We start from the raw sequence: 24,750 nt of genomic DNA on the forward strand, positions 1-24,750 counted from the left end.
AAAAATTAATTACCTCAGGAAGCTAATAACGAGCTCTGACAATGCTCAAGAATATAGCCTTTGCCAAAGACATTCCAGTCTTGGACTTGTCTTTGGAAATGGTCCTCTGAATCCATGTGAACAAAGGAAGAAGAAAAGCAGTGTCTTTTGTTGGCTGAAAGCTCCTTGCCGTCCTGAACTGACTAGTTTATTTTAGCATCTGGACTATTAGATCAAATATTTAGCAGGTGCTGAGTGAATGTTTCTTGAGTAGAATTTGTTATCAGTGGGTTGGTGCCTTCCTTACTCCTTGATGATGAGTTAATTCATTCACCAGACCTGGTTTTTGTCCTACTGGACTAGTCAAGGACTCACTTGGTTGTAAGGTAGAAACCCAAATCAAACCTACTAGGCAAAAGGGGAATTTATTGGCTTGTGACACAAGAGTTTCTGCTCCAGGGACATCTGTATCCAGGAGCACAAACCAGGACTTGGTCTCTCTCGTGACAATGATGTGTACATATGCGCATCTATGTGTATTATTCCTCATTTCTCAAAGCAGCTTCCTTTTATGTTGGCCCTGTTTTTAGGCAGGCTGTCCCCTTGGAGCAGCAAGATAGTGACCAGCAGTTTCACACTTCCCTTATAGCAGCAGAAGAAATTCTCTTCCAGCAGTTCACATCCAAATCACAGAACCGAGCACTATAGTGGTGTTTTAGTTCAATCAATCCCTGTGCCATTCCCGAGTCACACATCTGTCCCCCTAGAACCTGTGGTCAATTCATCCCACCTAAACAACATAGGCCTAGTAGAGAAGGAGGGAAATATGGGTTCAGTTACCAAAGTGAGGAGAAATGACCATTTCCCAGGTCATTTAAAAAGTATTTCCCTTGAGAGGCTTCAGAGGCAGAATGAATAGAAGAAATGCAGTCGCTCCAACCATGAATTGGGGAGAAGGATTCTGGGTAGACAAAAAAAATAACAGATGCCCACTCTGAATACATTGTACCATTTCCAAAAGTCAAAAGCACCCTCAAAGGACAAATTTTGTCACCATTAAGGATGTTCAAAAGAACATTCCCCCCTGAGGGGAAGTCGAAAAGTGTTTCCAGACCAATCACATCACTGTAATAAGCATACAAGTTCTGTGAGGACTCGCCTGAAGGGGCCAATACTCATTTATATGTAAGCGTTCTTGTCATGTGGAGAAGCCTAATCACTCGCATTAATCTGCAGTCACACTTCATACATCTTCCATGCTGATGAATTGTTGCCATGCAAGTGAGTCAGGAAATTTCCTCTGGTCTATTTCTGGTGGGCCCTGGCTTTCATTATCAGTGGCTACTAATGCTACTTAATAGAAAAGAAAACAGTTGATAGCACCAAATGAAAATAGTTGTGGCAAAGCTGGACAGTTCATAGCCTGGGTACTTTATTTGCCCCTCCTTATGACTGAGCCCCTTGCAACCTTTAAGAATGGCTCCACTCTGACCCATGCATTGTGACATAGGCAGTCATAAAATGATTTTGGAAACAGTTTATTCTGAGGCAACCCATGGTGTTTCTTCCAGATATTTCCATGTTTCCAGGTAGTGATTTGTTAGTTTATGTCTAGAAGTGAATAGGCTGTACTTAGTGCAAGCAGGTTTTCATGGGGAAATTTTGAAAACACAGGAGTCTCAGTGAAATACCAGACCACACGGAGAGTTGAAAAGTCAACCTGAAACCATAATGAATTAAAACTAAAAAAAAGGGGAGTGATTTTACCCTTTCAGTTAATCTTCTCTGAAAGGATCTGGGAATTTTATTTATTTATTCACTGTGGCTACTTAGATTTTTTAAAATGTGTTTTGGCCACAAGGCCACCAAAGCAAATAAATCCAAAAAAAAAAAAAAAGGAAAGGAGAGGAGGTTCCAATTCTCCTAAAGGCTGAAGTGGATTGGTTTATCCTAAATGATGACTCTCATCGATATGTTTGTTAAAGACTGGGTCACTAAGGTAGTCATTTAGAGCTAAGACAAGCTTCCCTCATACTGCCTTTCCTCCAGAGCACTCTAACCGGGAATATGTTTTGCATCCTTTTTATTTTCTTCATGGAAATCCAAGGACAGTAGCTCCTTATCCAGTTTACCAGTTGTTTGTGAAAAGCCAAGGGGGCTCAGCCCTCACTCTGCTGAAAAGAGGCTTCAGTAGGCTATGTCTCGCCACCAGAGCAACTTCGTCCCAGGCATTGCAGGTGTCACACACGTTGACAGTAGGGTTGGCAGGGTCTAAAATGAACGGCCTAAAATAAAACAGAACAAAACATAAAACTATCCATGTCTGAACTCAGTTTTGATTTGTTGCATAGTGAGAAAAGGGAATGTCAGAGTTCAAGAAGGAACTTGGTGCAGAAAAGGATTCTGTGAAGGGTGGAAGCAAGTCCACGGAGGGCTAATATCTATCAGAAAACAGCATCTTGCTTCTGTTCCCCAAACTCTGACTCCCTCTCATTTTTCCTCTTTACCTTTTACCTTGGGAGGCATTTCCTCCCTGCTTTCAGCCTTCAATTTTCTCTTCGTTTGCCATGTGTATCCACATTTGATTCATTCTACTCAAATTCCTCATAATTCACACTTGAGAATTAAAGTTCTGTGAGAAGTAATCAAAGGGAATTGGTTTTGTGCCAATTAAGGCCTTCTCATTTTACAGTGAATCACAATAGAGCTATCTCTGCTCTGGATTTTCTTTTTTGATGGCAAACGTGCTTCTTCTATCTTCAGGGCATAGGAAAGATAAATAGTTACCTTGTGTGTTTCTGGTTCACCTTTACAAAAATGGGAAACTTGGGATGGTAGTGTCTGTGCCAAACAACATCGATTTCTGCATATCGAACCAGAAGTTTGAGGACTGCCCTCATTCCCTGCACCAGGCTGAAGAGCAGGGGCTTTCCTGCCAGTTCCCAGATGTGAATGGTGAGGAGCTCCACTGTGTAGGATGAGGGAAGTCTCCGGAACCTAGAGACACAGAATGAAGGACTGTCTGCTTCCCTTAACCCAGAGGATGAAGACAGATTTATCCACTTACGAGAAAAATTTAAGCTCAACAGGCAATTTACAGAAGAAGAAATCCTATTTCCAATCTCACTGTTGATCAAACAATAATTTTTCCACCAATCAGATGGGCAAAATATAAAGAGGTATAATATCCAACACTGGTGAGTTCGTGAGAAAATAAACATACTCTATTGGTGAGACTATAAATTAATACAGTCTTTTTTGTAAATTAATGCAGTCAAACTCTATTTGAATTTGATATGTTCCATCCCTTTCAATAGCATTTTCCATTTCTATTCCTTCTGTAGAAAATGTGACTAGTCTGACTTGACCACACACTGGATTTTGAAGACTTAGATTTAAAAAAAGGAAAATACTCATTATTACTTTTTATATTGATTGTATGTTGAAATGATAATATTTGGGGTATAGTGAGCTAAATATATTATTAAAATTAATTTCATCTATTACTTCTTACCTTTCTAATGTAGCTACCAGAATATCTAATATTGCATATATAGTTTGATTTGAACCACAGCAGTGATCTGTGCTGTGCAGTCATTAAAAGAAAGTAGATCTCTAAGATATAAAAAGATACAGGTTAAATGAAAAAACAATTTTCATAGTGATACACAAACTGCAAACCCTTTGTATTTTTTAAAAAAAAAACAAGCATATGTAAAAAAACAAATTTGGCAAAATATGTCCTAAACATTGTTAGAATTTTTTTACATTAATTTTTAAATTAATTTTTTTAATTAAAAATTTTTTTCTTACATTAATTTTTTTAAATTGTAGTTTATGTACATCAGGGAAAAATAAAATAAAAACTAAAGCTGAGGGTTAAAAACAAACTCATGGGAGGAAAGAAAAAACAGGAAAAAACAGTTTCAGGATTTCATGTTGGTTGCTATCCAAATATGTATTTTTGTTACCCTGGCATTCATTAGCCATAGTAATCTCTTTTGAGGATATGTTGCAAAATCAAGCAGTTTTTTCCCTAATAGAATGGAGACATTTTCTTACTATCACTATTGGTCATTTGTTTTTACTTCAGTAAAGGAAATAGGAAAAACTAAAATTAGACGAAATATTTTATCCTGGTAATGGGACAGCAAGCTAGATTTCAACTGATCAATAATTCATTTCTTGCAATACTTCCTTAGGGGTTGACAACAACAAACACCAGACCTCAAATCCATCTCCACTTGAACCAGCTGATACTCCCATGTGCCAAAAGCAAGCCACGGTTGAAAACCACTCAAGCAGGAGATGCTCTTCATATTTCATGAGAGTAAATTTAACGGGGGAGAAAGACATTTTACGGCATGTTTACATGTGTACTTACATATCTCTGATACGTGTTCACACTATCCTGGGTTCTATTTTAGCCATTTGACATTGTTTCATTTAACCTCTTCCAGGTATTACAATTCTCCCAAATTTGCCTTGAATAGTATTTCATCATGGTTGGTGTGTGCAAGTTTATTTGCTCTTCAGGGGCATTTTTGTTGTTCCCAGTTTTCCTTACCTTAGGCAGCACTATTCTGAACATATTTACACAAATTCCTTTTTTAAATGTGATTTATTTTCTTTAAGGTTAGTTCTCTAGGTATTTCTCAATTCTTTTTTTAAACTTATATTTTATGTACTCTTTCTTTATGACATATTTTTAATGTCATAAATGGCCTCAACTCTTTTTTTGTAACTGAGTAATAAATAAACTTTTTTTTTTTACTTTTTACTGTCACTTTTTTTCATATAAGGGAATTACCTTGACAAATGGTTTGAATATTTTAAAATCCTTAACACATAATAAATGTTTAATACAACATTACCAGATTACTTTCCCAAAATAGAAAACCAATTACCATATTATAACATATGTGGTCCAATTTCCCCACAATACCACCTTTTCAAGTCTTAGAATTATTGTTCTGCTATATTAATAGATAAGTTTATTTTTGCAGACCTATAAATGGTCTCCATTAAAAAAAAAAAAAAGTGTTAGATTTCAAAACCAGTCCTGTTATCCAACCACGGATCTACTTAGGTAGGAAGCTTTATTTCTTTGTTCTTCTGTTCTATTTTTTAATAATACATTTTTACTCAACCAAATAAGAAAAAAACATATAGAATGTTTAAAGATGTTTAGATACAGGAGGTAATTATATTGAAGTACTATATGTTTTTGCAAAGTGACTAATGATTTCAATGGTAAACAGAAAAATACAGAGTATAGAGAGTGTGCGATTCAGATGAACAAATCAGGATTATTAGCAACTTTATACAAAGACAAAGAAGACATAATCCTTGTAGAAAGTGCCATATATAAGTATCTTATAGTAAAATCCCTGTCTCTGCTATTTCTGCCAAGTGGAGAGTTCATTTCTACTTCTTTATCAAAAGTTTATCGTTAAATACTCAAACGAGTCCCTGAGTCTCCCTCCCATCCCTTCATCCTAAATTTGAGCTTGTTCCTACCAAAGGCAAGGAAAGATACAAGAACACGGGCGTATCAACTTGTGAGGATCCCCCCTTCTCTGAAAGACAACTCTGCCTCTGACTGAACTGGCCGCAGGCAGAAGGAACAACTGGAGCTCCAACGGTAAACATCCCATTCAAACATGCTAGTAGTTCCCCTGAGCTTTTCCCTGCGCCTTCGTTCTTTGCGCCAATCCATCTGGTTATGCCACTGAATGTGTTTGTTTCTGTTCTCTGGTTCCTACCAAACCATTATATTGTTTTGGAATAACGTAATATAGATGTTCCTATTCTGGACATTGCTTTCTCTCTCTCTCCCCGTATATTCCCTCTCCTGTGCCTACCAAGGAAAGAGGTAGGGCCTAGAAATATAAAGGAAGGAAAAGGATCTGAAACGAGGAAGCTCCCATGGTGCCCGTGTGCTGGCTACATACTTGTTTTCCTCCGTGGAGTTGGCAAAGGATGTCCTGAACCAGTGTACCATTAAACGAATGAGCTCCTTGACCCTCATCACAGATGCCTTGACAAAATCCACTTGGTATGGCAAGAGGGCCAAGGCCCACAGCTGTGCCATTTCACTGTCGTGACAGAGGTACAGTTGGCGGTAAAGGTGAAGTCTCAAATCTGTGAACACCAAGGAACAAAGACAGTTGTGAGACTTTGCTCCCTCCTCTCTTTTCTTGGTTCCCCTGATACAAAGGAGCTCTGATCAATTAGACCTTGGTCAGTTAAAACAAAGCAGTTGTTTTCTTTTTAGGAAAGCTGTTCCAGTTTACCCAAGTAATTAAAAGAGAAAGCTTCAAACATCATGACGCTGGAGCAGTTCGAATGGAGCAAACTCTGGTACAAGAAAATCTAATGAGGCAGATTTTCTGTCTATTCATGGAGGAAGTTTATTTCCCAGAAGCAGATTTCATTACCTTATGCAAATATCATCCCCATGTAAACTAAATATCACCAGGATCTCTGGAAATAACTTCCATAGTCCCCCTTGGTTAATATCTAAATTGTTCCTATTCGTATACGTTCTTGCAGAAGAGATCCTGCCACCCGGATGCTGGAGGAAATTTATTATATTTATCAAGGTAGAGATGATTTAAAAGATGTATTTATATCAAATTTAAAACAAATAATCCACTTCAGTTAGTGATATACTAATGAGGAAGGAAGACTAGACTAAGTTGGCAAGACTGTTCAAATAATTATTCATGGCTTAATACTACAATCCCCTAAAACATCACCTCGGATTGTGCTTATTCTATTTGTACGAAATATAAATATTTAGTATCTTTCATCGTAATCTATTTAAATTTTCCCAATTCAACACAATTATAAGTTCTAATATGAATTTATTTTGGACAGCCCTTATAAGTACCTATCCTTTTGCCCAACTAAATTGTCACACCATGACACACTTGTTAATCGTGCAAATTTTGAATCTACAATTCGTAAAGTTAACTGCCCAGTAACTTTATTTTACTTATAAAATACATTTTACAAAAAAATTAAACACTTATATATAGTTTGATCTGGATTCCTAATTTCAAGCATATCTCTACAGTCTTTTTATACTGGTCCAGCCGTTGAGGGCCAAATCAGAGATATAATAGTGGGTTGATTATCAACAGGTTAGAAAGTAAAATCGAATTTCTATGATAGATATAAACAAATAGAGTTATATATGGAAAGTACTCTTACCAAGGCATATTATAAAAAATCTATTCTAGTCCTAAACTTACTTTTTTTTTTTTTTTAGTCCTAAACTTTCCCAGCAACAGTCTATTGAACTATTAAAAAGACCTTTCAGTTTTACTGGGAGGCTCTCTGCCTTTCTTAGCAATCAGACTTGGACAGAAACTCCGATTTATGATGATAAAGACAATAATTCAACTCAAATTTTGGTACTCAATAGGCATGTCAGGTATTGGTGACCTACTCTATCTGATAAGATGCCATGGCTGACCCAGGGATTATCTACTCAAAGCCACTACTATATCAACATTTCCTCTCCCTCAAAGTTCTTCACTGGCAGGAACCCAAGTTAGTGATCTCTAACTCATTTTTGAGGCTTATGAATTTTTGTTTCTACTCTGTGTGACTTAGGCGAGTTTATTAAGCTTCATTTTATCATCATCATATCATCACCATCACTTGTAAAGCAGGAAGACTTAGCTCCCTTGCTTTGAATCAGGTACTCTTCTAAGTGCTTTATAATTATTAACACATTTACTCTTTTACATCTCTGAGATACAGGAACTATTATTCTCTCCAGCTTACAAATGAGGAAATAGAGTCAGAGAGGTTAAGTAGATTCCTCGAAGTCAGCATGGCTGGAGTGTTAAGTCATCTGTTGTCACCCTATCGCCCTCTATTGCAGGTTAGACCTGAGCCCAAATGCTTCCTAACTGGTGGCTAATTCAAGTGGTCCTCAGACTTTAATGAGTACAGGAATCATGTGGGGATCTTTGGAAACCAAGTTTCTGATTTAGCAGGTCTGGGATGGAGCCCAAGATTCTGTATGTCTAGCAAGTTCCCAGGTGACACTGGTAGTGCTGATCTGTGAACGATATCTGAAGCAGGAATGTTGTCAATCACAGTCTTATCAGATCTCATGGCCCTGGGCTGCTCTGTGGCACATGGGTCATGCTGTTAATTGTCCAGCACATATGCAAGATGTGCCGGCAATAACCTCAGGACGTCTGTGAAGATTTTGATCATCTGAGTCTCGCTCTGACAATTAGTAGCAACATTTAGTTGCCCACAGAAATTCCTTGGAATCCTAGGACTTGTCTGAGTTGCTGGATTGTTGTTGTCCTGTAAAACCCACTTCCCATCATCAGGGGAGAGAAGCAGGACTACATAATAATTCTAGGATTTTTCAATTCATTTCACACAGCTGTGCTCAAGAACTTAGGGGACTCAGAAGCCAGTGTAAAAATATGCTTTGGCTCCTCTGGGAGACATTTTCACTCGAGAGCTACTGATATAGCCTCAAATCCTCAAGACAATTACCAGGAGCTGCTGTTGGCTAACAATTGTGCTTTTGAAGTCTGTGCAGGCACACATACGAAAGAAAGCATTTGCACAAATATGAGAGCTTCATGAGCCTATACAAGACTTAAGGAGAAAAAAAAAAAAGACTTAAGGAGATAGAGTTATCTGTTTTTTAATATTCATTGTGCCAAGCATGTTATCACATGACTTCAAACCATTGCTAATTCTTGCAACTATCTCTGTTTTATAGATGAAAAACTGAGGCTTGAAAGTTTCAGAGTTACTTGGCTCATGAATCTCTTCTCTATAATATATGAGCTCCAGAAGAACAAAAATCTTGAACTCTCATCTAATTCATTGTAAGTAACTAAGAGCACATGGTAGATATTCCACAAATAATAGTCGAATGAGATAAATGAAAAAATCAATGAAAATATTTAAGATGTCCTACTAAGCTATAAGCGGATCACTGGTCACGTGTTGGCTCACTAGCTGCAATGGCATTTTCAGTTCCAAGCTATTGACTCAAAAAGAAGACATATATAAATGTTTCTAGTCAAGCAAAACCCTAGACTCAACTCCCAATTTCTCTGGAGAATATATATACATCTACATAAATCACTTAGTCATCTGAGACTCTGCTTGGGCTACTATAACAAAATACCACAGACCAGTTGGCTTAAACATAGAGATTTATTCTCTCACAGTTCTAGAAGCTGAGAAGTCCAAGATCAAGGTGCTGGTAGATTCGATTCCTGGTGATAGGTCTCTTCCTGGCTTGCAATTAGCAGCCTTCTTGCATGGCCCAGAGAGGAAGCTCTGGGGTCTCCTCTTCTTCTAAGGGCTCTAATCCCATCATGGGGGTCCTAGCCCCATGACCTCATCTCAAGCTGACTACCTCCCCAAGGCCTCTCCTCATAATACCGTCACACTGGGGGTTAGGCCTTCCACACGTGAATTTAGAGGGGCCCATAACAGGGCCTTCATCTTCTTGCCTAATGGAGATACTCTGTTCTCCCTTTTTATGTGTATGACTAAATTTTATATTTCATATCTCATTCCAGATACCACAACACCTTAGGGATAAAAACAACCTCGACAACGGCCATAACGATGTCATTCTATGACTCTGTTCTTCTCATTTCACATTTCTTTAGGGAGTTCCCTCAAATTCCTCCCCTATCTAAGATGCCCCCTTCGACTCTCTCACACGTGCTTGCAGACTCTTTACCACATGCTATTTGCCATTACCATCTTCTCCGCCATCGTTTGTGCTGTCTGGTGTCTTCTGTGGCTGCTGTTACCAAAAGCATCGATGATCCTACCAAAACCAGCAGTACCATCAGGGGTGGCCATGCCTGCCAAAGTCACAACTGTTTCTGCCAGTACCAGGAAAGTTAGAGCATCGAGGAGGGGGGCTTGTTCTTGCATCTTCACAAGTCCGAGTGAGGGTGCCTCTCGGCTGCTCAGGCTTTCTGGATGCCCTCCTTGCTCACACAATCACCTCTGAGCTGTACTCCGCCACTCAGGCTGCAAAGCTGCGTCTGCCATAGCAGACAGCCAGGATGCAGCTCTTCTGGTGTTCACTCAAAAAAAAATTTTTTTTGAAATCTTTCTCTAAGAGACAGAGGCATGGGTCCATTGGTGCTGAGTCCACTGGTGCTGAGTCCTCTTTCTTCAATACTGATCTGAAGTTGGACCGAAGTTGTGTTTCTAATCCATCTTTCCCACTGGGGGAGACTCGTTTACCCTCCTGAGTCCACCAGATTGTGGCTGAATCCTGGTGCAAATTTTACTTAGGCTCAAATAAGGATTCCCACTACAAGAAGCAGCTCCTTGCAGGCATGCCCATACTTCTTTTGCACTCTTTCTCTACTCCATCATACTGACAAATAGTTAGTCCTTAATCACAGTTTTTTTTTTTTTTTAGATCTTATTTATTTATTCATGAGAGACAGAGACAGAGAGAGAGGCAGAGACACAGGCAGAAGGAGAAGCAGGCCCCATGCAGAGAGCCCGATGCAGGACTCGATCCCGGGTCTCCAGGATCACACCCTGGGCCAAAGACAGGTGCTCAACCACTGAGCCACCCAGGGATCCCAATCACAGTTCTTAAATTAAAAACTGGCAGCATACAGATGCATGGTGCTTACGTGTTATAGAAGAGTGGCTCCTAAAAACACTACATGTTCCAGTTCTGCTATAGGCAGTCTGGTTCCCTGTCTAAGGGCTCTAATCCCATCATGGATTAGACAACCTGAAAGACAACCTGAATAAGCAGCCATTTGAAGGCTTCCTGTGGAACAAAACAAATACATCCTACCTGTGGAGGGGGCAGGCCCCAGGACGTCACAGCAGGCCATGATCTCAAAGGAATGACTGTGAAGACCTTCCGCACATAAAAAATTAAATCTTAAAGACAATGATGCTCTCTTTCCCATTAGGATCCTTAAAAAAGGAACATGATGTGGCATGAGAAATAAAAGAGAAAAAAGAAAACACAAGATGCTTTTCAACCATCCTTCCTCTTACTCTAGCTCTGCTACTCTCTTGGCTATTTCTTGAATATTCCAGAAATGTTCCCTCCTCAGGGTCTTCGCAATTGCTGCTCCTATACCTAGAATACGCTCCTCAAAGATAACCCACGTGGATTCAGCCCTGGCTTTATTCAGGCCTCCACTGCCCCATCTGGCCTTACCTGCCCATCCTTTAAAACAGGAGCTCCCTCCTGTTCCCTGCCCCCTTACCCTGCTTTATGTTTCTTCATGGCATTTGGTTACCACTTGGAATTATATTTTTTGCTTATTTCGCTCACACTGGGATGTTAGTTGAACAAAGGCAGGAGCTGTGTATGCTTTGTTCACTGCCCTGTCCCTAGTATCTGACACATAGTAGGTGATTAACAAGTAATTGTTAAATGAATTATTATCTGAATATGGATTGGAGTACAAGATATTGCTAATCACGAATATGATTAAGCAAAATAGTTTGAAAGAAATCAGACTTCGACTTCCTGGTATAAAGGAGTTATTTATAAGAGGCTGAGCCTCGTTAAGTACAACTAAAGGGGCACCTGGGTGGCTCAGTCAGTTAAGTGTCTGCCTTCGGCTTAGGTCATGATCCCAGGTCCTGGGATCGAACCCCACGTTGGGCTCCCTGCTCAACAAGGAGTCTGTCTCTCCCTCTGCCACTCCCCCTGCTTGTGCTCTTGATCTCTCTCTCAAATAAATAAATAAAAATCTTTAAAAAAAAAAAAAAAAGAACAACTAGAAAATTAGATTCTAAAAACCATGCATAAGCATATTTGAGAGGCACCAGGGAGTTGATGAAGATGGGGAAGCTGAGGTCCCATGAGGGTGGGGGCATCAGATCTCGGAGAGTTGGATAGATATTCTGTTGGTTTCTTTCTGAGGACATATGACATACACTGACCTGGGGAACAGACAAGAGGCTGAAGACACGGATTTCATGTGGCCAAAGAGAAGCTGCTGGTATTAAAGAAACCAGCCAAACTCTGTCAAGCTCATGGGGCTGCCACGACGTTAAGAGACTTGGAGGCCACAGTCCTGATGAAAAGGGAAGGATGGAGAGCTGAACCTGAAATATGACCTTTTCCCTTAAAACATCTGCTGAATTCTGAAGATGTCTGAGACAAGTATGGTTCAGGAAACAAAGCAGGATGTCTTGAAGATGTGAATGGGAGTGTTGACAGTCTTTCCGGGGTGAACAACATGGTTTATGGTTCAGCCTCAAGGGCTGAGGAGACAAGGCCTAGGGGGAGTCCCTCTGGTGAACATACTAGGGCTGTACCAGTATGTTCGAAATACCTGGGGATCCTTAAGAACTAGGATGCTCTCGCCTCCAGACACGTTTTTTTTTTTTTTTTTTTTTTTTTTAATGGATATGAGGTGCGACGTGAGTAATCAGCTCTTATTCTCGCCAATTGTTGAAGAAAGAAAGCGTAAACCCTCTTTGGAAAAAGAACATCAGCTGAAGCCTCTAGGATTTTGTATGCACAGTGTCCTGGCTTGAATCTTAAGAAATCACTAGAAATGCCAAGAGACAGGGCTATGGGAGACATGGCCAGACGTATGTCAAGTTTACTCTTGAGAATATGAGAGAGCTTAAATGAAGTATTAAATCCATCGAGGAGTTCAGTGTTCTAGAATGGGTCAAGGTTAATGAGAATGTCAGTGCTACTTTACAGGCACCTTACTGTCCAATGAGTATCCCAACGGATTCTTGCTAACGTTATTAGATGAAACGAGGCATGAGTCCTAGCAGTGCCCGTTCACGAGCCCTCAGGTGGTATTACTAGCCATTCCTACTCTTCCAACCCAGTCCACGAATATGTCTTGGCTTGTCCACGTCTTATCAGGACAACTCCACGTCCTGCCATGTGGTGCCGAAAGACTATTTCCCAGAGGAGAGCCTGAATATGCTCTGACTGGATAATAAAACGAAACAGGGATCCTTGTTTCCAAGACCTCTAAATCAAAGCAATAAGAGATAATGGGGAGAAATCCCCGTCATAACCATAACCACTATAGGCACGACACATTTTACAGCACTGTCTCCTTTAAAAACTGAGAGTATGTTTTCCCACTGTGGTTTTTAAATAATAAACACACTGATGTGTAAAGAGAGGAGCACAGTTCCTCTGGCGTGTAAATGATTTCCAGTACCTTGGGCTTATTGGCCAGGTCTCCTGAGATTTCATTCACCAGCAGGGCCTCGCAAATGACTGACACAGAACAGTTGCTGTTACTGGTAGGTTAAGACATGGACGAGTTTCAAAGGAAAAGAAAGAGTTTTTTTCTCACATCCATCTCTCACAATAAAGGAACTGAATAGCTTTTAAAATAACAGCAACAAACAATATATCACCGAAAACCAGGCATCAACTGAAACAATAAACTCTACCCTCTCCGTGGGTGGGAGTCAAAACCAACTGTCAGACCCACATATCTGCTTCTTTTCCACGTTTAATTTAATTTTCCCTTCACATGGATTGCGGTATGGTCTTGGTTGCTCTGGGTAGGGGAGAAGAAAGCCTGACAAAGCGCCTGCTGTGTACAGATGTCAGCACAGGACAACACCCTGGACAATGGGCCTCCTTCCCTGCCTTCACAGTCCCTCCTGGGCTTGCCTCTAAGACTCAGCCCTTAGCAAACATGCTCCTTTTCAGCCATGGGAACCATTCTGAGAGACAAAATGTGGGATAAAATAGATTCTAGGCTGAATTAAAACAATCCATCCCTGGAAAAACCACTCGGGGTAAGAGAAAATGAACAGGCACTTGACAGGTGCAAAGGAAAGATGGTGGTTACCTGGGAATTCAGTTCAACTTTAAAGGATTTCAATTAAACTATTTAATGAGTTGAAAGAACAGAAGGAACACAGATGAGAAAATGAGTTCGCTTGTTTTTAGTTGGGAACAATTAGAGCAAATGAACCAAGGTTTTCAGGGCTATTATTTTTTCATGGGTTTTACTTCAAAACTCATTCTGGAAATCTAAACAGACCTTCCAGGACTGTTTTTTTCCAGGACCAAGGGCACCTGAGATATGGAGGAGGGGGAAAAGCTTTAGGGGGAGCGCGTCCATAAGGTTCTTTGAAGCTGTGTGGGCAAGGAGTAGAGAAAAAAGACCTAACAATGAAAAACAAATATTTTGATTCCAAATAAGGTCACCATGAAAAGGATATAGCCTAACTCTTATTTTTAATGTGTCTTTAGAGTACATTAACGTTCTGTTTTGATAAATAATAATAACAATGGTATAATGTACCCCATAGTTTACAAATTTAATGGGGAAAACTTGGAAGAAGCAATGGGTAAAATGAAAAACACATTCTCCCATTTCTCCTTTCTGTTTTCTTTTGTCTTAAAGGTGGTCTTTCTCCATCCTAAGTGTAATCGCATGTGAAACTCCATCATTTCCCTTTCTGCCTTTCCAACCCAATGGACTTCATTATAGTCACCATTATGCCATTCATCTGACGTCTTTTGCTAACTGCCACAATTTAGTAGGTGCTTGGTATTCCTGAAGGTAGTATTTTTCAATAAAAGACACATTCAAGCTACTTCTCTATACTCAGTTGAAGCAAGGGCTCGGTAATGAATCAATTATTTAAATTAAGAAACAGTTCTGGGACATTGTTTTAAATCATTGATCTTATTTTTGAATTCTAGTGGCACACAGCTTGGTCTATTTTTCTCAGGAAAAAAATATTTTCTTCATTTTACAACAGAGATATTTGCATTTTTCTTCATCCACAATTCACTAGACTGAAAAAAATAACAGAAGATGTAAAAATGAAATAGAAAAATAAATAACAATATGTCGAGGCTTTTTAATTTCTTTTTCTCTTTCTGAAACTTACCAAAAAAAAAAAACCCAAAAAAACACCAAAAAACCAGGCCTGATTAGTTCAACATTTGGAGCAAAGACATATTGTGTTTAATGTCAGCAAAGCCACATCAGCAAGAGACCCCGGGATATCGCTGAAGGGAATGTTTATCAGACAAACGTGTCTCAAAGACTCTTGGTACTTGGGGGCACCTTGCCCACCCCTTCCTGTTTGCATTCCTCAGAGTCAGATTTCAGCTAAGGGGATGGAAATTAAATAAAGGTGCGTTGGAGAAGACATAATTAGTCCTTAAATCATGGGATCTCAAATTCATGAACTTTCATTGAAAGTTTAGCTAGAAGTCTTTAAAAAAAATGCCTCTGGGGCAACCTCTCCAGGTTTGCTCCCAAGAATTTAATGTTAGCATACACAAGTAATTATTACCCAATAATGCCCTTTTGTGCCAGGCTAAGAGTTTCCCTTAGCTGACTTTCCACCTGTGGAATAAAAGAATTCACAGGAACACCTTCACCCAAACCTGTTTCCACGTGAAGTTTGCTTCAAGTTTTCTCTCAGAGCGTCCAACCCTTCTCTCAGTTGTTTCTTGCAATGGTTCACATTGGCAAACACATCACTGAGCAACACGACGTCGATCTCAGAGCGTCCTTGGGTATCGGTCCCCTTTACATAAGAACCACCCTGTAGAAGACGAACGATACAACGTGGGTAAGACCTCAACTAACCTTGAGGAAAGCACAGATTTCAAGTTGTAGCATTATACGGTCAATTAACATTGTGGGGGACACCCGGGTGGCTCAGTGGTTGAGCATCTGCCTTTGGTCCAGGGCATGATCCTGGAGTCCCAGGATCGAGTCCCACATCGGGCTCCCTGCATGGAGCCTGTTTCTCCCTCTGCCTGTGTCTCTGCCTCTCTCTGTGTGTCTTTAAAAAAAAAACTTAAAAGAATTTAACATTGTGGAATAGCTTTTATGTGCTGTTTAATGCTCCTCACCCTGAAAAAAGAAAAGGACAGGAGAAGGAGAAAGCAATCTATCACACGGTCTACTGAGAACTTAGGTCCAGCTATGAACAAGAAAGCATGATTTGCAGAAAAAGCCTGAAAATCCTTAAGACTCAGAGCCACAAGTTCTCAGACTCTTCTTGAAAGCCACTGGACTGGAAGGAACCTACTGGGGCAGGAATCAAATTCACCACCGCACAGCCCGCAGCTCACGCGTGGGCAGGCGTCCCAGGCCCACTGCCCTAACACAAACCCCGCCTGGGACAGTCAGAACCATCAGGGACCGATGGATGCTCTGGTGGACGTTAGTTTGCTGGGTTTCTGAATAGATCTTGGAAGATTTTACTAAAGTGTTGTGTAAGTAGAATTAATAAGAATCTACTTCAGATCTCTTGCTAAATGTAATTTTATAAAAGTCAAAACTCAAAGTAATTAACACTACATTGTTGCCTTCCTTAGCACCCAAGGAAAACTCTGGGCTGCAGGTTCCCAAAGGAATCTCTTCACTGGTAAGAGAAACCTGTGGCCTGCGATTTGGGTAAAAGCAACCTGTCAAAGGGAGATGGTGACACATGAAGGGACAATGCAATTTCATGCGACATTAGAAACCATTCCAAAGCTTGGCTCCAAAGTCCTTCTGTTTCTGCTAGTCACAAGGACTAGCTAACACGAGGGTGTCTCGGGCCCCGTGGGCTCCCCCCAACTTAACTCCATTCTTAACACGGTTCGCACTAGAGCAACTAATTTATGAAACGTACTTCCCGTCAGAAATCATAGTGACAAAGGAATATGAGAAATGTAGTTTTTAGCATCCTTAACCTGAGAGCTCTCAATACGCTAATGTACACGCACTGTCGATCTCCAAGAGCAGAGTGAAGGGCACAACAATTCTGCAACTTGACCGTTGGCCCTTGTTTTCGGCCCGTCATGCGGGATGGGACTAGAACTGCTGGCTCCCAGTTTCCAGCTCTGTGCCTGCACCTTATATCTGTAGAGGAAAATACATAGTTTCATGTCCAGGCTTTCCCATAGCTAGCCTAAGGAGGAATTTAATCATACTCATAAGTCCTATTTGCTAGAGAGTTACATTAAAAGATCATTTTTGGCCTTTAATAAATTTTGCTTTAACACCAACCTATGGCCTAAAGATGATTTTATAACAATTATATGTGCATCCGGGGGCATCTTTTAAAATATTAAAAATTTTTCTTAAGGAATGTCCATATCTGACATGGAGTCCAACTCAGGACCCCGAGATTAAGAGTCTCATGCTCCACCCACTGAGCCAGCCGGGCACCCCGATGTGTGCATTTTTCAATGAAGGAGTGGAAAAATTATTGGAATAAAATGCCCTCAGAACTGCCCTGGATTTTTTTTTTTAAGATGTTATTTATTTATTCATGAAAGACACAGAGAGAGAGAGAGGCAGAGACACAGGCAGAGGCAGAAGCAGGCTCCATGCAGGGAGCCTGACGTGGGACTCGATCCTGGGTCTCCAGGATCGCGCCCTGGGCCAAAGGCAGGCGCTAAACCGCTGAGCCACCCAGGGATCCCTGCCCTGGATTTTTTCTCTAGACACTGATTAGAGAGTATACACTGATGGTATTAATGTTAAAAATAATAATAATGGGGGGAACCCACACCGTCATTGTTACTTGGATTCCTTTCCTGTGTTCAGGCCATTTTTCTGCAAGGAATGTCCTGTGCTCTTGTGGACAACCATTCCTGGACACACCGCGTGGTCTTTAAGTTGACAGGGAGCCCATCAGCGCAGCACCTAATTATTTCCACAGGCGGACTGCTCAGGCATGAAACAGGGCCCTGGGGGACAGGCTCACCCCTTGGCCTGAAATTCCCTTAAGCTTTTACAAATATCGGTCAAGTGTGAGCCAATCCCTAGGCCCTGCCAACGTAAAGGCACTTTCATCCCTTGGGCAAAAACTGCCAATCTTAATGGGCTCCAGGTGTCCCACGGCTGAGTGCCTGTCCCGCCAACCTGAGGCCTACCCTGGCATTTCCAAGGGCTCCCTGGAGGCCGTGTCACCCCACGCAGGAGGCACGCTGGCCTTTGAGCATGTGCCCTTGCCCGGTTGATGCGCTTAGCTCCGGGGGGAGGGACGGTCCCTGGGCTGTGTGTCCGGCGGGGGGGCCGGGGCTCAGCTCACCTGGATCACCCGGGAGGCGGGCACCGGGAAGCAGGCCCGCAGCAGCTGGAGCAGGGCCCCGACCTCGGCCACGCAGGCGGCCCTCAGAGCACCCGGGGCTGGGTGGATATTTTCATCTGCGAATCTCTGCAGCTCCTGAGGACTCTTACACTCCAGCATATTCTGAGGGGAAAATCCTATAGACATTTGGGCTGCATAGAAACATGATCAGTATTTGGCATACACTGCACAGAAATGATGTGTGTCTAAGGCAAGAATCCAATTTTAAAATATATTTTTAAAGATTTTATTTATTTACTCACCAGAGACACTGAGAGAGAGAGGCAGAGACACAGGCAGAGGGAGAAGCAGGCCCCATGCAGGGAGCCCGATGTGGGACTTGATCCCGGGACTCCAGGATCACGCCCTGGGCCAAAGGCAGGCTCTAAACCGCTGAGCCACCCAGGGATCCCCAAGAATCCAATTTTATATGCAAATTATGTCTAGTTAATCACCAGGACTACCTCGTTGTGGTAACAGGGAGACTGACTCTGCGGGGAGGGCATCAAGCAGAGAACCTTCGGTGCCAGGGAGCAAACTTCACTCCCTGCAGATTAGCTGACATTTAACCCCTGGTCCCTGTAGAGAAATGGCTGAATTTCTCAGAAAACACATATTCCAACATTCGTATGTGAAGGAAAAAAAAACTTTGCTCCAATTTACTAAATTGTTTCAAGTTCCGAAATGAAAAACAGGTATGTTAACAAGTTTCAACAGAATGATCCCAGGGTAGAGAACTCCACATTAAACCATCTATTAAAAGGTGCGAAACTGTCAGCTTGAAGGCCGTATTGTGCCTCCAGAGTGTTTGGTTTGGCCTGCACAGTGCTTTCAAAAAGAAAAGACTGAGCCAACATCTAGAAATCAGGAGATAGTACATTTAAAAAACAAAACAAAACAGGGACATCGGGGATCCCTGGGTGGCTCAGCGGTTCAGCACCTGCGTTCGGCCCAGGGCATGATCCTGGAGACCCAGGATCGAGTCCCGCATCGGGCTCCCTGCATGGGGCCTGCTTCTCCCTCTGTTTCTCTCTCTCTCTCTCTCTCTGTGTTTATCATGAATAAATAAACAAGTATATATATAAAAAAAAAAAAACAGGGATGTCATAGCTGTGTGTTTGGTTGGAGCCAGAAGAGCTGATGAGACTGACCACATCCTCCACGAGAAGGAAGTGAGTAACTGAATTGCCAGGTTCAGTGAAAGGGGCATGTGAACCAAACTGATGATAGACAGATTAGCAGAAGAGGCACACAAATATTACCGGTGTTAACATTTTTTTTTTATATATATGCAGAGGCTTCTTTACAGAAAAGAAATGAAAACTCAAAGTAGCTGTGAGACCTGGGGGCTTGTATACCACTTATGCAAAGGACAATAAATGGTGGAGAAGTGTTTCGACAAAGGGAAGGGGGCTGGAGCCTTCGAAGGCCAATGGACTGTGGGAAGGTGACCAGGAAACATACAGGGGGAACTAATGAAAGATAAAGGTCATGAAGGTTTGTTTATAACAACTCATGTGCCGTCTCTAGGCCTCCAAGGAGAAAGGCTACCCTCCTCATCCCAGGCCAGGAGAGCGGGAGCCTGGCTGGCTTGCTCTCACGCAGGGAGAGCGGGGTGTTCTTGCTTTTACTGTTTCTCAACTGCCTCACCTCCAAATAATCAGTACACCAAAGTGGCATAATTTGGGGTGGCATATCTGGAGCCGCTTCAACAGCAAAGAAACTTCCATCATTTCTGCATTGGATGGACCAGGGGAAAAAAAAATCCTTCAGTATCTGCAATCACAAAGTAGCCCTCATTCAGGTTTATACAACCAATTCATAGTAGCACTGAAAATTAATTTTAGATTGGCCTCTGGCTGGAGAACTCAAATACCTTAAAGAATTCGCTAATTCTCTCTTGGAACGAACTTTATTTTTTTTTTTTTCTTGGAACGAACTTTCAAGCATATATAGAACATTCACAAGAATGGAATGTATACTCAGCTATAGATAAAACTCAGCTCATATCAGAGAACTAATATCCCACGGATTACGTTCTCTGGCACCGTGCGATTAAATGAGAAGTCGGTAATAAAAATACCTAAAAATATACCATGCTTTAAGAAATTTTAAGAAATACATTCTTTAAATAAAGCATGGCTCACAGAAGAAATCATAACAGAAATCGGAACATACTCAGAACTAATCAGTAACAAGAAATTTTATTTTATTTTATTTTATTTATTTATTTATTTATTTATTTATTTATTTATTTATTTATTTATTTATTTTTTAAAGAAATTTTATATCAATGCTCAAGGAATACATGGCCCCTGTTTATCAATTAAGCCAAGTTGATAGATTCTTGTGATGTGTTGTGGTTTGGGTTTTTTTTTTTTTTTTTTTTGACACTCTGATTCGTTTGCTTGAAACATAACATCCAATTTGTATACTACTGTCTTTTGGGAAAGTTCATCAACAAATAATTACTTTTCCGTGACATCCCTGTATCCAGAACCAATTATTATTTCCTGGAAAAATTTTTATTTTAATAAAGACTGTCATAGAGCAGCAGTTAGTTTAGAGGTCAGACCACAAATATGAGAACAAAAGGTATAAGATCCTAGTTTCGTGGTTATTTTTGACATGGATGGACCCTAACCTGACTCGCACGTGAATTCCTGACACTTTCACTTTTGACTGCAAGCCCACAGAATCCTGCTGTGTTGTCTCTTTGAATGACACCCTGACTTCCCAGCTTCTTCCTCAAATTTGGCTTTGCAAAATTATTCCTCGGCCCTGCCACCCCAAGAGCATGCAGTCTCCATCTCCATCCCCTTCCTTCTCTATTTCCTGTCCCTAGAAACACCCCTTGAAGCCTTGCACTGAGGGAAAACCAAAGTATGGTTTCTATGTTACGTAAATATACACAGAGGGAAAGAGCCAGGTGTCTTTTTTTTTTTTTTTACCTCTTTTATTGGCTGTGAAGTGATGCTCTTGTATTTCATGGTTCTTCCGACTAAAGACTGTTCCAAAGTGCCTAGAACACATCCTGCAGGTTTTTGATATCTCTGTAGCCATATGCTTTATATTCCTTTCTTCTAGATTTTCCCAGTTGAGCTTGTGTCTCTCCATGGCTGACCTGTCATATACAGACTGAGAAAAAGAAACATAACATAGGAATTACAAGAGCTATTTGATAGACCTCCTCGTCTTCATTTGGCTTCTCACTAAATGCTCCCATTCAGGAGCAGAGGGATTCTCATTCTATGTCTCCGAAGCACAGCAGGGCCCATTTGTTCTTTTGTTGTTGTTGTTGTTGTTGTTTTTTGTTTTTGTTTTTGTTTTTGTTTTCCAGTATTGATTTGCCTATTTTATTAGTGCTGGTATGTTTTTTTTGCTTGTTTGTTTGTACACATTATTTTATTTTTTATTTTTAGTTTTTTTTATTGGAGTTCAATTTGCCGACATATAGAATAACACCCAGTGCTCATCCCATCAAGTGCCCCCCTCAGTGCCTGTCACCCAGTCACCCCCACCCCCTACCCACCTCCCCTTCCACCATCCCTAGTTCGTTTCCCAGAGTTAGGAGTCTCTCATGTTCTGTCGCCCTTTCTGGTATTTCCCACTCATTTTTTCCTCCTTTCCCCTTTATTCCCTTTCACTATCTTTTATATATTTGTTCTTTTGATATGGGTAGAACCCCGCTGTAGATGAATAAATGAACCATGAGAACCACGGTGCTGAAAAAGAGATACAATTTTTTTTAAAGCACTAGGTTTTGTTTTATAAAATCAGAAGAAGGAAATCTTGGCTCTTTTTCTGACATTGACTATTGGAGGCTTTGGGCAAATCATTTAACCTCATTGGGTCTCTGCTCCCTCATTTGTGAAAGGGGTGGGGGGAAGTCCAGTAATCGACCTCCAAGGTTACAATGGAAGTAGAAGTTCTAGGGTTGTGAGAATCCTCTCACTTCACAAGCATTTTGGAATAATGATTAAACCAGAGCAGCTGCCCTGGATCCAACACTTGTGCCCAGTGAACTCTGCTGAGCATCCCCAGGGGCAGCCTTCAGAGCAGGGACTGAGACACACAGCTCAGCAGCCGCATCCCACCGTCCGGCCTATGACTGCAGGTTTGTCCTCGTTTTTGGTTTTTTGTCAATAAATCTCCACGAAGAGAGTAAAACAAAAAACAAAAAACAAAAAAACAACAAATAAAAGGGACACCTGGGTGGCTCAGCGGTTTAGCACCGCCTTCAGCCCAGGGTGTGATCCTGGAGACCAGGGATCGAGTCCCGTGTCGGGCTCCCTGCATGGAGCCTGCTTCTCCCTCTGCCTGGGTCTCTGCCTCTCTCTCTCTCTCTCTCTCTCTCTGAATAAATAAATAAAATCTTAAAAAAAAAAATAAAAAAAAAAAGAAAGCATAGGTGTTTTAGAAAAAGTGGAGCAAAACCCCAAGTCTCCCCCTACGTTCCCCGACTTGTACCTTACTGTGATCTTGCAGGTTTTCCCTGAGGACTTCTTGGCCACATTTTTCACAGGGAGCTTTTCCAAAATGCTTCTGTCGAAAGTGATACTTCAGAGCCTTGCAGCTGACAAAATCACTCCCACAGCACTCACATTTATAGCATTTAAGAGCCCACATCCTTTCCCAATGAAGTATTAGATTTGGATCCTACTGATGACAAAAACAAAAAAGCATAAGCCCTTTGAAGAAAACCTAGCCCCTCGCAGTTAACTGGCATACAGACAGCGCTTCGAGTGCACTTGCTAATCTGCACTCAGTCCCATGAATATCTTCTAAGAAATTTATCCCCCACTCAAATCAAACACAACACCTTGAAAACACCTACATAGATGAGCTGTTCGTAAACCTGGGCTTATAAACAGTAAGGAGGCTTTGGCATCAGTAAAACCAAACGCAGAATTGTCTACAGGTATACACGCACATTCTGCTAAAAAGGATTTCAAGTACATCTGTGACCCCAAAATGTTAGCAGATGTGATTTAGACACAAGCTTGACTCAAGGACTCTCCGAGAGCCACTGTCTTTTCCATTTTTACCACCCCGTGAATTCCTATATTTGAGAAAGTTATCATGGGTGATGATTTATATATCTTCTAAATCATTCCCTGGATTTTTAAAAGTAGTTTAAAGCACATAAAAGCAGAAGTTTGTACCAAGAGACACAGTCAGGAAGATGTTGGCGATTCCAATCTCCAGCAGGCTGCTCCTGAAACTGTTTATTTTCCTGGTTGCCAAGTAACTCTGCTTGGATTTGTAAAGCTCATCTGAAGCTTAGAGTTCCTTCCTCAGAGGTTGGAATTATGGGATTTATAGGTACCAGCGTCTTAGCAATTGATTATATCCAACTTTTCTTCTTCTTCTTTTTTTTTTTTTTTTAAGATTTTTTAATTTAATTTGTGGGGGAAGGGGTAGAGGAAGAGAGAGAATCCCAAGCAGAATGAGTGCAGACCTCAATGTGGGGTTCGATCCCAAGACCCTGACTAAGATCATGACCTGAGCCAAAATCAAGAGTCGGCACCTTAACCAAATGAGCCACCCAGGCACCCCAAGATCCAAGTTTTCTAACTGTCCTCATAAATTATTTTGTATCTGCTGCTGCGACAAATGATTACAAACTTTAATGGCTTAAACATACGAAATTATTATCTTACGACTCTGTGGGCCAGAAATCTGATAGAGGTCTCACCGGCTAATATCTAAGCATTGGCAAGGCTGAGTTCCTTTCCCTAGGCTGTGGGTAAGATCCATGGCCTTGCTTTTTTTCCAGCCTCCAGGGTCAATCCACATTCCTTGGCTGGTGGCTCCCTTTCTCCAACTTCAAATGCAGCAAAAGGAAGAACAGTCCTGCTCACATTGCATCGTTATGTCTCCCCTTTCCAATTTTAAGGATCCCTGTGACTCCGCTGGGCCCAATGAGATCATCCAGGCTAGTCTCCCAATTTTAACGTCAGCTCTGGACAACCTTCAGGCTATCTGCAAATTTAATTCTCCTCTGCCATGGAAGGTAACAAATTCCAAGCTTCCTAAGATTAGGACATGGACGTCTTTAGGAGACCACTTTTTTTTTTTTAGATTTTATTTATTTATTCATGAGAAACAGAGACAGAGACAGAGACAGAGACACAGAGAGAGAAGCAGGCTCCATGCAGGGAGCCCGACGTGGGACTCGATCCCAGGTCCCCAGGATCAGGCCCTGGGCTGAGCCACCCAGGCTGCCCTGTGAGACCACTTTTTGCCTAACACACTGTAGTTCTGGACTTCAATCAGAAATAGAAATGAACCCCGGATGTATCTGTATGAAATGAAAGAGCGGCAAACTGTTTCCTCTCCTTGCAAAAACATCGGTGCTTAAGGGGTTTTGGAGTCTTTGTCACACAGACTGAGAGCTGCCCAGCAGGTGTTCTCACTGAGGTGCGATACAGTTCTCCAACTACAGGTCCTATCACGTTAGGAAGACGTGAAAACAAAGGAGTGAGTTGTGATTAGCGTTTTAAAAAAATCAAATAAGACAAAACTGGAGAACACTGAACATAGTGAAGGTAAATAATGATTTGTGAAATATTCATTACAGCTAAACATATGCATATGTGTGCTGGGTTGCAAGGTAAAATGCATTTTAAAAAAAATCGCAATTACACTAATTAGTTTATTTCAGATCTTCTCATTGGT

At 41.2% G+C, this 24,750-nt stretch overlaps 2 protein-coding genes across 3 annotated transcripts in view; one reads left to right on the forward strand and one right to left on the reverse strand.

Moving 5' to 3' along the window:
* The window catches only part of LIX1 (limb and CNS expressed 1), a 59,877-nt gene extending 55,216 nt beyond the window's left edge, over window positions 1-4,661 (forward strand). Inside the window, exon 6 of the mRNA XM_038532264.1 lies at window positions 4,182-4,661. Within this exon, the coding sequence (XP_038388192.1) occupies window positions 4,182-4,307 (126 nt within the window). The 3' untranslated portion in view covers window positions 4,308-4,661. The remainder of the gene's footprint in view (window positions 1-4,181) is intronic.
* Window positions 1,738-23,321, reverse strand: LOC102153214 (2'-5'-oligoadenylate synthase 3-like). 2 transcript variants are annotated; one of them, XM_038532261.1, is made up of 9 exons: window positions 23,235-23,321; window positions 22,540-22,728; window positions 21,021-21,207; window positions 18,031-18,221; window positions 15,383-15,543; window positions 10,817-10,941; window positions 5,934-6,123; window positions 2,767-2,976; window positions 1,738-2,264 (listed from the first exon to the last, which is right to left on the reverse strand). In XM_038532261.1, exons 2-9 carry the CDS (start codon window positions 22,696-22,698, stop codon window positions 2,108-2,110), a joined length of 1,380 nt encoding a protein of 459 aa, XP_038388189.1. In that variant the 5' UTR covers window positions 22,699-22,728; window positions 23,235-23,321; the 3' UTR covers window positions 1,738-2,107. The 2 variants fall into 2 exon arrangements, with proteins under 2 accessions (XP_038388189.1, XP_038388188.1); XM_038532260.1 differs by having other exon boundaries at window positions 22,540-22,731; window positions 23,235-23,308.
* Between the last annotated feature and the right edge of the window lie 1,429 nt (window positions 23,322-24,750).

This window comes from Canis lupus, chromosome 3 (assembly GCF_011100685.1).
Source record: "Canis lupus familiaris isolate Mischka breed German Shepherd chromosome 3, alternate assembly UU_Cfam_GSD_1.0, whole genome shotgun sequence".
Classification (NCBI taxonomy): Eukaryota; Metazoa; Chordata; class Mammalia; order Carnivora; family Canidae; genus Canis; species Canis lupus.

Excerpts from the sequence above, each read along its gene's own strand:
- LOC102153214 (XM_038532261.1), bottom strand. The coding sequence starts at position 22,698 with ATGTGGGCTCTTAAATGCTATAAATGTGAGTGCTGTGGGAGTGATTTT. Across the intron at positions 18,222-21,020 it reads CTTCACAGCCAATAAAAGAG|CCCAAATGTCTATAGGATTT; the intron begins GTAAAAAAAAAA and ends GTTTCTATGCAG. Across the intron at positions 2,265-2,766 it reads GTGAACCAGAAACACACAAG|GCCGTTCATTTTAGACCCTG; the intron begins GTAACTATTTAT and ends GTTTTATTTTAG.